The following is a 14,602-nucleotide window of genomic DNA, read 5'->3' as shown; positions in this document are numbered from 1 at the left end:
CGTCTGACCCCGTCTCTTCCCCCGTCTGACCCCGTCTCTTCCCCCGTCTGACCCCGTCTCTTCCCCCGTCTGACCCCGTCTCTTCCCCCGTCTGACCCCGTCTCTTCCCCCGTCTGACCCCGTCTCTTCCCCCGTCTGACCCCGTCTCTTCCCCCGTCTGACCCCGTCTCTTCCCCCGTCTGACCCCGTCTCTTCCCCCGTCTGACCCCGTCTCTTCCCCCGTCTGACCCCGTCTCTTCCCCCGTCTGACCCCGTCTCTTCCCCCGTCTGACCCCGTCTCTTCCCCCGTCTGACCCCGTCTCTTCCCCCGTCTGACCCCGTCTCTTCCCCCGTCTGACCCCGTCTCTTCCCCCGTCTGACCCCGTCTCTTCCCCCGTCTGACCCCGTCTCTTCCCCCGTCTGACCCCGTCTCTTCCCCCGTCTGACCCCGTCTCTTCCCCCGTCTGACCCCGTCTCTTCCCCCGTCTGACCCCGTCTCTTCCCCCGTCTGTCTCTCTTCCCCCGTCTGTCTCTCTTCCCCCGTCTGTCTCTCTTCCCCCGTCTGTCTCTCTTCCCCGTCTGTCTCTCTTCCCCCGTCTGTCTCTCTTCCCCCGTCTGTCTCTCTTCCCCCGTCTGTCTCTCTTCCCCCGTCTGTCTCTCTTCCCCCGTCTGTCTCTCTTCCCCCGTCTGTCTCTCTTCCCCCGTCTGTCTCTCTTCCCCCGTCTGTCTCTCTTCCCCCGTCTGTCTCTCTTCCCCCGTCTGTCTCTCTTCCCCCGTCTGTCTCTCTTCCCCCGTCTGTCTCTCTTCCCCCGTCTGTCTCTCTTCCCCCGTCTGTCTCTCTTCCCCCGTCTGTCTCTCTTCCCCCGTCTGTCTCTCTTCCCCCGTCTGTCTCTCTTCCCCCGTCTGTCTCTCTTCCCCCGTCTGTCTCTCTTCCCCCGTCTGTCTCTCTTCCCCCGTCTGTCTCTCTTCCCCCGTCTGTCTCTCTTCCCCCGTCTGTCTCTCTTCCCCCGTCTGTCTCTCTTCCCCCGTCTGTCTCTCTTCCCCCGTCTGTCTCTCTTCCCCCGTCTGTCTCTCTTCCCCCGTCTGTCTCTCTTCCCCCGTCTGTCTCTCTTCCCCCGTCTGTCTCTCTTTCCCCCGTCTGTCTCTCTTTCCCCCGTCTGTCTCTCTTTCCCCCGTCTGTCTCTCTTTCCCCCGTCTGTCTCTCTTCCCCCGTCTGTCTCTCTTCCCCCGTCTGTCTCTCTTCCCCCGTCTGTCTCTCTTCCCCCGTCTGTCTCTCTTCCCCCGTCTGTCTCTCTTCCCCCGTCTGTCTCTCTTCCCCCGTCTGTCTCTCTTCCCCCGTCTGTCTCTCTTCCCCCGTCTGTCTCTCTTCCCCCGTCTGTCTCTCTTCCCCCGTCTGTCTCTCTTCCCCCGTCTGTCTCTGTATCTGTCTCTTTCCCTCTCTCCCCCCCCCCCCCCCCCCCCGCCTCCCCCCATCTGTTTCTGTCTCTTCCCTCCCCTCCCCCCGCCCCGTCTGTCTCTGTATCTGTCTCTCTGTCTCTCCCCGCCTCCCCCCATCTGTTTCTGTCTCTTCCCTCCCCTCCCCCCGCCCCGTCTGTCTCTGTATCTGTCTCTCCTTCCCCCCCCCCCCCCCCCACACCCGTCTGTCTCTGTATCTGTCTCTCTGTCTCTCCCCTTCTGCCTCTGTTTCTCCGTCGTCTCTTTCCCTCCCCTCTCCTCACCCCCTCTTCTGCACCTCTCGCTCCTCTCCCCCTCTCACTCATTTATAAGTACATAAAAAGGAAGAGAGTAGTTAAACTGGATGTTGCTGCCTTAGAAGCAGAAAAAGGAGAATTCATCATGGGGAATGAGGGGCAGAGGCATATTTAGTGTTTGTCTTCACAATGGAAGACACAAGTTCCGTACCAGAAATAGGCCGTAACCTAGGGGCTAAAAAGAGTGAGGAAATTAAGGATATTGATATCAGCCGAGAAAAAGTATTGGACAAACTTGAGGAACTAAAATCTGACAAGTCTCCGGAACCAGATGGCCTGCATCCTAGGGTTCTAAAAGAGATAGCTGCAGAGATAATAGATGCGCTGGCTATGATTTTCTGGAATTCCTTGGATTCAGGAATGGTCCCATCAGATTGGAAGTTGGCAAATGTTATTGCCAATTTTCAAGAAAGGAGTTAGAGAGAAAACAGGCCAGTTAGCCTAACATTTGTCGTTAGGAAGATGCTGGAGACTACTATTCAAAAAGTCTTAACATTGCACTTGGAAAAGCATAATATGATTAGAACATGATTTTACTAAAGGAAGATTCTGTTAGACAAATTTATTAGAGTTTTTTGAGGATGTAACAGTAGGGTAGATGAAGGGGGACCAGTAGATGTAGTATACCTGGATTTTCAAAAGGCATTCGATAAGGTGCCACATAAAAGATTAATAGGCAAGATAAGGGCTCATGGTGTGGGGGGTAATATATTAGCATGGATAGAGGATTGGTTAACAGGCAGGAAGCAGAGAGTGTGCATAAATGGGGCAAATTTTCAAGTTGGCAGGCAGTGAATAGTGGGGTGCTGCAAGGATCAGTGCTGGGGCCGCAGCTATTTACACTGTATATTAATGACTTGGATGAAAAGACCAAGAGTAATGTATCTAAGTTTGCTGATAATACAAAGCTCGGTGGAAAGGTAAGCTGTGGGGAGGATGTAGAGAGGCTGCAAAGAGATATAGATGGGTTAAGTGAGTGGGCAACAAGATGGCAAATGGAGTATAATGTAGGGAAGTGTGAAGTTGTTCACTTTGGTCATAAAAATAAAAAAGCTGAATATTTTTAAAAGGTGTGAAACTGGTAAGTGTTGATGTTCAGAGAGACTTGGGGGTACTTGTACAAGGAACGCACAAAGTTAAATGCAGGTGCAGCAAGCTATTAAGAAGGCAAATAATAGCATGTTGGCCTTTATGGCAAGGGGATTGGAGTACAGGAATAAAGAAGTCTTAATAAAATTGTACGGGGCTTTGGTGAGACCCACCTGGAATACTGTGTGCAGTTTTGATTTCCACATTTAAGAAAGGATATACTTGCACTGGAGGCAGTGCAGCGAAGATTTACTAAATTGGTCCCTGGGATGAGGGGGTTGTCCTATGATGAGAGGCTGAGTAAATTGGGCCTATATTCTCTGGAGTTTAGAAGAATGAGAGGTGATCTAATTGAGATATACTAGATTCTGAACGGGCTTGATAGGGTAGAAGCTGAGAGATTGTTCCCACTGGTCAGGGAATCTAGAACACGGGGACACAGTCTCAGGATAAGAGGCCAATCATTTAGGACTGAGATGAGGAGAAATTACTACCCTCAAAGGGTTGTGAATCTTTGGAATTCTCTACCCCAGAGGGTTGTGGATGATCCATCGTTAAATACATTTAAGGCTGGGATAGATAGATCTCTTTCTCCCTCTCTCCCCCCCCCCCCCCTTCTCCCCCCTCTCCCCACCCTCTCACCCACCTCTCCCCCCTCAGTTCCGCCCATCCCCCCCCTCTCGCTCTGCCCCATCCCCTCCTCTCGATCTCCCCGCGCACTCTCCGTCTCTCTCCCCGCACGCTCTCCGTCCCCCTCCCCGCGCGCTCACCGTCCCCCTCCCCGCGCGCTCTCCGTCCCCCTCCCCGCGCGCTCACCCTCCCCCTCCCCGCGCGCTCTCCCTCCCCCGCCCCGCGCGCTCTCCCTCCCCCGCCCCGCGCGCTCTCCCTCCCCCTCCCCGCACGCTCTCCCTCCCCCTCCCCGCGCGCTCTCCCTCCCCCTCCCCGCGCGCTCTCCCTCCCCCTCCCCGCGCGCTCTCCCTCCCCCTCCCCGCGCGCTCTCCCTCCCCCCACCTGCGCGCGCTCTCTCTCCCCCCGCGCGCGCTCTGTTTGTCTGTCCGTCTCTCTCTCTCTCCCCCCTACTCTCTTTCTGTGTGTCTTCCTTGCTCCTCGCACCCTTCGCGCTTCTTGCTCAACGCTCCTCATACCCCATTTTCTGTCTATGCACTCACCATAAACGTGGATAATAGAGGCAGGCTCTGAATGCCAACCCTCCGCTGAGCACAACCATTTTGTGTGGAAGCGGAGTCCTAACAAACCTATAGCTGCCCGCCAAGGTCTTTGACATTCCAGCAGTTTCCAGCGCGGGCCGGATATAAACCTTTGGAGGACCAGATTCTGGCCCGCAGGCTATATGGTGGGCAACCATGATGTAGACTGTGACTGATTCAAAGGTTAAGATCCTTAGTGGATTTTATTTTTTCTGAGTGAATTGGCAATGGTGAGGTATTATGCTGATCCCAATATTTTGGGAGTGTGTTAGGGAGGCAAAACTATCGCAGTTACTGCAGGTTGGCCCAGTGGCAACCATCCATAGTAAAAGTAGTGTATTCTTTAAAAATACAAATCTGAAATAAAAAATGCATCAAATAAAGGGGTAGTTCGCTTCAAAGAGAAAGACAGGCTACTATAGAGATAACTTTTCAATGAAACCCTCGGGCATCAGCTGCAAATTTGAGCTTAAATGCTACACTCTGTGTTCCTCAACACTGTACTTTGCACAAACATTCTGATTTTAATCAGAAGGTTCTTGAAATTTCTAGCTCCCATACAATATCTAAAAAAGAATAAGACCTATTTTGAAGTTGTCGTATACAAATGGAGTTCTCAAAATAGTAGCCAAACTCCCAGAAAATGCCTTAATAAAATCTAACAAAAAGGAATCTGATTTATTCAGTTGCCATTAACCCTAATTGTAAATAAACAAAATCAAGGAATGGGCTTATCAAAATATAGATTAAAGTCCTTGAAACTCATCTCGTAAAAATGGAAATTGACACTGGTTATAATGCCATGTGGAATGCCAACTGGATGATGGCTTGCAATGTATAATTGTGAATTTTCCTGATCGCCCTAATGGTATGGTCAACATGCATAATTGAATTAGCAAAGTATTTATAACTGGTCAAATCATTACGAAGTATATATGCTTTATAATTGATATATAAATGTTGAAATCAGACCATTCAGAAATATGTTGCTCATCTAGAATTTTTCTCTAACATCAAGTCATGCTACTTTATTTGTCTTGCTCATTCCAAAATCTTACTTTATCAAATGCTCTTCTAAGCAACCGAACACACACAACAATCCGTGGTAATTTGTGTTAGATCACTTGTTCAGAAGAATGTATGCATTCGGGACTGTCATTTTGCAGTTACCCAAAAATATTTTTGCCTTGGAACTTCTCCTTTGAAATGATCTAACGAGTCAACAAATAAGGCTGCTGAACTGGAAAAGGTACAATGAGGCAAAATACAGAAGAAATAAAAACAAAGTGCTGGAAATACTCAGCACGTCTGGCAGCGTCTGTGGAGAGAGAAGCAGAGTTAACGTTTCAGGTCTGTGACCTTTCATCAGACCTGCTGAGTATTTCCAGCACTTTCTGTTTTTATTTCAGATTTCCAGCATCCGCAGTATTTTGCTTTTGTTTTAAGATACAAAAGAATCTGGCCCAAATTAGCAAGCAGGTAAGTTAGCACACAGGTCCACAGATCAGCAATGGGAAATCTTCAAATCTCTGCTGAATAGAATGTAAAATATATCTTTCTAATGCACCTCTAAAGCAAAAGCAAAATATAGCTAATTTTGGAAATTTGAAATAAAAATAGAAAATGCTGGAAACACTTAGATCAGGTAGTATCAGTGGAGAGAGAAAATGTTAAAATTTCAGGTTGACGACCTTCCATCAGAACAGGATGACCTGAAATATTAGCGCTCTTTTTCTCATCACAGATGCTGCCTGACCTACTGAGTATTTCCAGCATTTTATCTTTTCATCCTTTCACTTCCGTCTTTCTCCACCCTTTTTAACCTGCAATATCTCTTTGGCTCTTCTGCTCTCTCTTGCCCAATTTCTCTCCTCTGTTTCAGCTATGGATCCTTTTCTCTCTTGTCTGTCCCTTTGTGTCTCTACTCCATCACTACTTCTCACAATCAGTAGGAATAATGCCGAAAGAATTGCACCCACTGATTTCTTTTTTAAAAAACTTACATTTATATAGTGCCTTTCGTGACCTCAAGACGTCCCAAAGCATTTACAGCCAATGAAGTACTTTTGAAGTCTAGTCACTGTTGCAATGTAGAAAAGGCAGCAGCCAGCTCTCACAAACGCCAACATGATAATGACCAGATAAACTGTTTTATCTGATGTTGACTGTTTGATAAATATTGGCCAGGACACCGGGAATAATACCCCAGCTCTTCTTTAAAATAATGTCATAAGAACTTTCATGTCTACCTGAGAGGGTAGGTGGGGCCTTGGTTTAACATCTCATCCAAAAGATGGCACCTCTGACGATACTGCACAGAAGTGTCAGCTTCAATTTTTGTGCTCAGGAACCCTCAACCTTCTGACTTAGAGGCACAAGTGCTATCAACTGAGCCACAGCTGACACTACAATGATGGGGTCAACTTCATTTTTACTTTGCTTTAATTTCAAAATCCTGTCTCTAATCATATTTCTAGGCTTTAATTTCAGAATCATATTTCTAGGCTCTGAATCCCAGGATTGCTGGTTTATTAAAATAGCCAGGGTTACAGGATCCCACTATTGCAGACCCCCAGCTGTGGTCTCCTGAAATGTTTGCATAGTTCACTATCCACTTCTGGTGGTAGAAAATGAATAGTGCAGCAGTTGAGACCAGTTGCGACACCCTACCAGGTCCCTGGATAAGATCAGCTTACTCAGCATTGTCTGGGAATCAAAATTGGGAGCTTCCTGATCTGTATGGTTAACTACTCTCTCTAAATTCACTGGGCCATCAGGAGAACTCCTATTCCCATTTCTAAATAAATTATAAACTTCCTTTAAAAATGAACCTTGATCTTGCCTCGCCCCACCTGCCAACCTCCACAAAATTAAAGTGCATTGTGGTCAATGGACAGCATGATCAATTGAAGTATTGTACCAGGATGGACACTTAGTAAACTGGTGCTTAGTATTGGACTCTGGTAACGCACAATTGTAATTGTATTAGAGTCAGCATAATTCTACTAGCTCACCACGCACAGATGTAAAACTTCCTAATATATGCATGACTCAAAAGAAAAAACTTGGAAAAGGGAAATATATAACAATGACTTATGAACAGAACTGGTATCAGGATTTGTGGTATGTGATTTGTGTGCCATTTGTTATTGATATTCCAATGTAGATTTGGTATTAATATGACCAACTCTCAATTTTATTACTTATGAACTGTGCAGCTTATAGCTTTTGAACTTGATGCTGTATACTAGATAGGATAGAAATTCTGTGCCACCATTTCCTGATATAGAGGAAATCACCATAAAATATAAGCACGTAACCTGGTTTCATCTTCCTGAAATATTGTAAATGTATTTCTGTTCCAAATCTGAATTCAGATTTGATCCGTAATTAAATAAGAACATATAAAATAGGAACATGACTTGCCCATACTGCCCCTCAAGCCTGCTCTGCCATCTTTTAGATCATGTCTGATCTTATAGAAGTCACTTGTGGGAGTGGTGTACAGGCCACCTAACATTAACCACACTGTAGGACAGGGTATAGAGGAAGAAATAACGGCAGCTTGTCAGAAAGGTATAGCGATAATTATGAGGGATTTTAACCTACGCGTAGACTGGAAAAATCAGACGAGCAGAGGTAGCCTAGATGAGGAGTACTTAGAATGTTTTCGAAATAATTTCTTGGAATGATACATTCTGGAGCCAACCAGAGAGCAGGCTATACTAGACCTGGTATTGTGCAACGAGATAGGATTAATTAATGACCTCATAGTTAAGATGCCCCTAGGTAGCAGCGATCATAACATGATTGAATTTTACATTCAGTTTGAGGGAGAGAAGTGCGGGTCCAAGACTAGTATTTTAAACTGAAGAAAGGGCAATTGTGAGGGCATGAAAGCAGCGCTACCTAAAGTGAACTGGCAAATCAGGTTAAGGGATAGGTCAATAGAGATGCATTGACAGACATTTAAAGGGATATTTCAGAATACACAGAATAGGTACATTTCAACGAGAAAGAAAAGTTCCAAGGGTGGGGCCTGCCATCCGTGGTTAACTAAAACAGTTAAAGGTAGTATCAAACTTAAAGATAAAGCCTATAATTGCGCAAAGATGGGAGACAGGTCAAAAGATTGGAAGAATATAAAAGACAGCAAAGAATGACTAAAAGATTGATAAGGAAGGTAAAATTAGAGTACGAGAGAAAGCTAGCTAGAAATAAAAAGACAGATAGTAAGAGTTTCTATAGATATTTTAAAAAGAGTTAACGAAGTGAGAATTGGTCCTATAGAAAGTGAGTCTGGGGAATTAATAATGGATAATAAGGAGATGGCAGATGAATTGAACAGATATTTTGCATTGGTCTTCACTATTGAGGATACAAGTAACATCCCAGTATTAGCTAAGTCAGGAAATGGAAGGGAGGGAGGAACTCAAGAAAATTACAATCACGTGGGAGGTGGTACTGAACAAATTGTTGGAGCTGCGGGCTGACAAGTCCCTGGATCCTGATGGACTTCATCCTAGGGTGTTAAAAGAAGTAGCTAGTGAGATGGTTGATGCGTTAATTTTAATTTTCCAAAATTCCCTAGATTCGAGGAAGGTTCCATTAGGTTGGAAAATAGCGAATGTAACTTCTTTATTCAAAAAGGGAGGGAGACAGGAAACTACAGGCCAGTTGGTTTAACATCTGTCTTAGGTAAAATGTTAGAAGCTATTATTAAAGACGTTATAGCAGGGCATTTAGAAAAAATTGAAGTAAATCAGGCAGAGTCAACATGGTTTTGTGAAAGAGAAGTCATGTTTAACCAATTTATTGGAGTTCTTTGAGGGAGTTACATGTGCTGTGGATAAAGGGGAACCGGTGGATGTACTGGACTTACATTTCCAGAAGGCATTTGATAAGGTGCCACATCAAAGGTTATTGCAGAAAATAAAAGCTCATGGTATGGGGGTAACATATTGGCATGGATAGAAGATTGGCTAGCTAACAAGAAACAGAGAGTAGGCATAAATGGATAATATTCTGGTTGGCAAGATGTAATGAGTGGTGTGCCACAGGGATCTGTGCTGGGACGTCAGCTTTTTAGAATTTATATAAATAACTTGGATGAAGGGACAGAAGGTATGATTGCTAAATTTGCTGATGACACAAAGATAGTAGGAAAGTAACTTATGAAGAGGACATAAGGGGACTACAAAGGGATATAGATAGGTTAAGTGAGTGGGCAAAGACCTGGCAAATGGAGTATAATGTGGGAAAGTGGGACATTTTCCACTTTGGCAGGAAGAATAAAAAAGAAGCATATTATCTAAATGGTGAGAGATTGCAGAGCTCTGAGATGCAGAAGGATCTGGATGTCCTAGTGTATGAATCCCAAAAGATTAGTATGCAGGTACAGCACGTAATTAGGAAAGCTAATAGAATGTTATCGTTTATCGCAAGGGGAACTGAATACAAAAGTAGGCAGGTTATGCTTCAGCTTTACAGGGCATTGGTGAGACCACATCTGGAGTACTGTGTACAGTACTGGTCTCCTTGTTTAAGGAAGGATGTAAATGCGTTGGAGGCAGTACAGAGAAGGTTTACTAGACTAATACCTGGAACGGGCGAGCTGTCTTACGAGGAAAGATTGGACAGGCTGGGCTTGTATCTGCTGGAATTTAGAAGAGTAAGAGGCGACTTGAATGAAACATATAAGATCCTGAGGGGTCTTGACAGGGTGGATATGGAAAGGACATTTCCCCATGTGGGAGAATCTCGAACAAGGGGTCACTGTTTAAAATAAGGTGTTGCCCATTTGAGACAGGATGAGGAGAAATTTTTTCTCTGAGGGTCATGAGTCTTTGGAATTCTCTTCCTCAAAAGGCAGTGGAAGCAGAGTCTTTGAATATTTTTAAGGCAGCGGTAGATAGATTCTTGATAAGCAAGGGGGTGGATGGTTATTGGGGGTAGGTGGAAATGTGAAGTAAACAGTTCATCCATGAACTTATTGAATGGCGGAACAGGCTCGAAGGGCCGAGTGGTCTACTCGCTGCTCCTAATTCATATGTTCGTATGTTCTATCTTGGCTCCATTTTCCTGCCATATCCTCATATCATTTGGTTCCCTAAGTGTTCAAAAGTTAATCAATCTCTGTCTTACTCAAGAACTAAGCATCCACAGCTCTCTGTGGTAGAGAATTTCAAAGATTATCCTGAGACTATGACCCCTAGTTCTAGACTCTCTAGCCAGATGAAGTAGCCTCTCAGCAGCTTTCCTGTCAAGCCCTCTAAAAAAAATTTTTGAGAAGTAATACTTCATGGAAGTAAGCTTTTACTTATAACCTTTTAGTTCAATACAACAGTGATTGTGAAACATGAATTAAATGGACAGCTGTTCAATTCCAAATGTGTTTTTGAATAAATCTGCTTAGACCAAAAGCTTTATTCCATTCCATTACATGCAACTAATGTACATGCAGCTGTGTACAAAAATTGAACAAATGATTCCTGTTTAGAAACAATTGAATTGGGCCTCAAACTATTCTTTAAAACACTGTATAAAATTCTGACGTGTTGCAGTTGTGTATATAAGGTGCTACTGAACCTTCTGTCTTGTTGCAGAGAGATTCCCCCTCCACATCCAGACAATCCCCAGCTAACGGCTATAGCAGCACTTATAATTCTGTTTCGGTAAGGCTTCCATTTACAACACAAATCCAAAGTTCTGTTGCCAGTGGTGTAATTTTGTTAGTGTTGACCATTACCTCTGTACCAAATAATTTGTGTCTCAGTCAAGTCCTATCAGTTGTTAATACCAAGTGCGAAGAAGCCATTGGCAATGTCATTTGTTTCCTGGTTTCCTATTAAGCCTGGTTTCCAGCTGTGGATTGGTTTGCAGTGCATCTTCCTTCCAAGATGCATTGGCACAACCAATTACTAGAAATATTCCTTTCCACTTAGATTGTTTGTTTATGACAAACAATTAAAATTGTAGGGGGAGAAGTGAAGAGAAATAATTTGTGTAATGATGGTGCCCAATTGGAAGTTGGTACAGCACAGAGAAGTCTTCAAACGCATGGTTCACACGAGAGCTCTGAGAAGTATGGTTTGGTTTCCGCTATCTGAGTTCTCAAATTGGTGTGCCCACTGCTGCCATGGTACATGCACATTATGGTGTGAAGCTGAAGCCTGGCCTGGCAACTCAATGCTACAGATCATTTTTTGTTTATTATTACTGAAGATTATGGGATTGTTAGTACATTTTCAACACAAGTTCTTATCTTACCAGCAGTGAGCTTTCCTGGTAAACATCAATCATACAAGATGTGCTTGTTTATTATAGAATGTTCATAATTTATTTTGCTTCAGAGACTGGGGTCAAAAAGTAAATTTTGACTAAATTTATACAATTGGCATGCAGAGCTCTGAAGGGCCAGAAGAACACATTTGAGTAATCACCACATGAATATTTTTCAAATTGTAAAAAACTTTTTTATAGTGGCATTGACCAGATAACTTCAGAATACATACTATTTGTATGATTTTGAAATTATTTTAGTAAGGGAACTAATTTGGTAGTCGATCCATTGACTACTGGCCGTCATCCTGCAGTTTAGTTAGGATGTTGCTTTGTCTTCATAACTCCTGTGTTTAGTAAGTTATTGTCTGTTTGCAAATTTTTTTCACCCACCTATTTTCTGCCAGTTTTCTCCCCACCCCTACTTTCTTGAAGGTGTTCCTTGCTCAGCTCCAATTCCACAAGTGACCATCACCCAACCTTGCCCAACTGAATAATGTTTCTGTGCAAACATAGACGAAGAATGTCAGCTGGCTATTCCTGCGTGAAGGGCATCACAACCGAAGCTGATCCTGCCCAATTAAATGTCCATATATGTATACTAACCACAGCACTGGCTGTTGGATAACAATCAGGAATGTAAGCTGTGGATGATTTTCCCCTCCTTAACCCAGGGGCACTAAATTGCAAATTGTATGCATCAGTTTTTCCCAGCATAGACTTATTCTACAGAGTTTAAGACAATATTACATATTCATGGGAAGGAAATTGAAGGACAGGTTGACCCTCGTCATGCTCATTTTCCTTCTTATGGCCAATTTACGAACGGCATTGGGAGAAGTCCAAGAACAGGGCATCCGCCTACCCATTCAGTCAGAGGAGTGTGTGGCCTGGGGGAACTAATGGAAATGTGAACACACTGTTTACTAAAGGATAGTGGTGAACTTAGTTTACTTAAAGTTAATGAATAGGCAATATTCTGTTGAAAGAAATATAGTAACGCAACTAAATATCTGATCAACATGACCCAGTTAGCAAAGCTACTCAAATGGAATAAATTTGGTTTTCATAGCCTATGCAAAATACTTACAGATAAGTAATACTATATAGAAGCAGTAACTGTGTTCATTCACAAAATTATCTAGAATGTTGTATTGTGTTGAACAATTATTACAGTGTTACTGCAGCTCAGCTGTGTACTTGTGTTGAAGATGTAGAATGGGAGTGGGGGCAATAATTGTTCACAGCTGGTATCTGCTTTCTGCAGCTTATTGCTAAGCAGCCTGGCCTACTTATTCCTCAAATCATTTTATGTAATGGCTTGATGCATAATGCAAACTGATGCTTATATCGCCTGATTATATCATAATTTTTGCAGTAATAAAACATATAACAAATGCAAAATGTGGTAGAATTGTCATAGTTTTACTTTGAAGGTGAAATGAAAATCTCTTTTCCTTGGGTTGACTTTATCCTACAGGACTTGCCATCAACTACACAACCAAAAGGACGACAGGTGAATAGTTCAACTCCATAGAAACTTTATAGCATCCATAACTTAGTACTAGCAATCAATCCATTTCTCATTCAGTATTTTGTATATTGCAATATTTAACTTTTCAGCTAATTGTATTTGAATCTATAACTGGCCAGAGTAAAAATTGCCAGCTGCTGTCTGAATACTGTAGATCATAGAATGATGCGGTACAGAAGGAAGCCATTCAGCCCATTTTGTCTGTGTTGGCTCTTTGGTAGAGCTATCCAATTAGTTCTGATAGCCCTGTACATTTTTTTCCCTTCAAGTATTTAGCCATTCTCTTTTGAATGTTACCATTGAATCTGCTTCCACTACCTTTTCAGGCAGTGCATTCCAGATAACAACAACTTGTTTTGTGAAAAAAACAGAAATTTCCTCATGTTGCCTCTGGTTCTTTTGCCAGTCACCTTTAAATCTGTATCCTCTGGTTACTGGCCCTACTGCCACTGGAAGCAGTTTCTCCTTTTTACTCTTATCAAAACCATTCATGATTTTGAACACCTTTAGTTCAGTGATACAGCACTGAAACAGGCCCTTCGGCCCACCCAGTCTGTGCCGACCATCAACCACCCATTTATACTAATCCTACACTAATTCCATATTCCTACCACATCCCCACCTGTCCCTATATTTCCCTACCACCTACCTATACTAGGGGCAATTGCTAATGGCCAATTTACCTATCAACCTGCAAGTCTTTTGGCGTGTGGGAGGAAACCGGAGCACCCAGAGGAAACCCACGCCGACACAGGGAGAACTTGCAAACTCCACACAGGCAGTACCTCTATCAAATATCCTCTTAACCTTCTCTGCTGTAAGGATATCAACCCCAGCTTCTCCAGTTTCTGCACGTAACTGATGACCCTCATCACTGATACCATTCTAGTCAATCTGTTCTGCACCATGTCCAAGGCTTTGACATCCTTCCTAAAGTGTGCTGCCCAGAATTGCATATAATAGTCCAGCTAAGGCCTAACCAGTGTTTTATAAAGCTTTAGCGTAACTTGCTTGCTTTTGTAGACTATTCCTCTACAAATAAAGCCAAGGATCCATTATACTTTTTTAACAGCTTTCTCAACTTGTCCTGCCACCTTCAAAGATTTATGTACCTATACCCCTTTTAAAATTGTACATTTAGTTCACATTGCCTCTCATTCTTCCTATTACAGTACATCACTTCATACTTCCCTGCGTTAAATTTTTTCTGCCATGTGTCTGCCCATTTCACCAGTCTATGTCCTCATGAAGTCTGTAACTATCCTCCTCGTTGTTTACTACATTTCTGAATTTTGTGTCATCTCCAGACTTTGAAATTGTGCCCTGTATACCCAAGTCCAGGTCATTAATATATATCAAAAAGAGGTGTGGTCCTAATATCAACTCCTGGAGAACACCACTATATATTTCCTTCCAGTATGGAAAACAGCCTTTCACCACTTCTGTCTACTTTCTGTCCCTTAGCCAAGTTGTAATCGTGCTGCCATGAAGTTTAATTTTTCGAGCGAGACTATTATGTGGTACTTCGTCAAACATTTTTTGAAAATCCATATGGACATCAGCCACACTGCGCTCATCAACCCTCTCTGTTACTTCATCAAAGAGCTCAATCAAGTTATTCAAACATAATTTGCCTTTAAGAAATCTGTGTTGATTTTCATTTATCACCCCAAACTTTTTCAAATGCCGATTAATTTTGTTCCAGATTATTGTCTTTAAAACTTTCCCCACCACTGACATTCAGCTGACTGGCCTGTAGT

The 14,602-nt window shown here is 43.5% G+C and overlaps 1 protein-coding gene across 5 annotated transcripts in view; it reads left to right on the top strand.

Moving 5' to 3' along the window:
* caska (calcium/calmodulin-dependent serine protein kinase a) overlaps positions 1-14,602 on the top strand; it is a 615,545-nt gene that overhangs the window by 568,998 nt on the left and 31,945 nt on the right. For 2 of the 5 annotated variants that reach the window (XM_068040666.1, XM_068040662.1), the window contains 2 exons: positions 10,633-10,701; positions 12,789-12,824. The exons of 1 other annotated variant lie outside the window; for it this stretch is intronic. In XM_068040666.1, the coding sequence (XP_067896767.1) occupies positions 10,633-10,701; positions 12,789-12,824 (105 nt within the window). The remainder of the gene's footprint in view (positions 1-10,632; positions 10,702-12,788; positions 12,825-14,602) is intronic. 2 more of the 5 variants (XM_068040665.1, XM_068040664.1) reach the window with 2 other exon arrangements.

The sequence above is a fragment of the Heterodontus francisci genome, chromosome 10, assembly GCF_036365525.1.
Source record: "Heterodontus francisci isolate sHetFra1 chromosome 10, sHetFra1.hap1, whole genome shotgun sequence".
Lineage (NCBI taxonomy): Eukaryota > Metazoa > Chordata > Chondrichthyes > Heterodontiformes > Heterodontidae > Heterodontus > Heterodontus francisci.
This window is presented reverse-complemented; position numbering and strand designations above follow the sequence as displayed.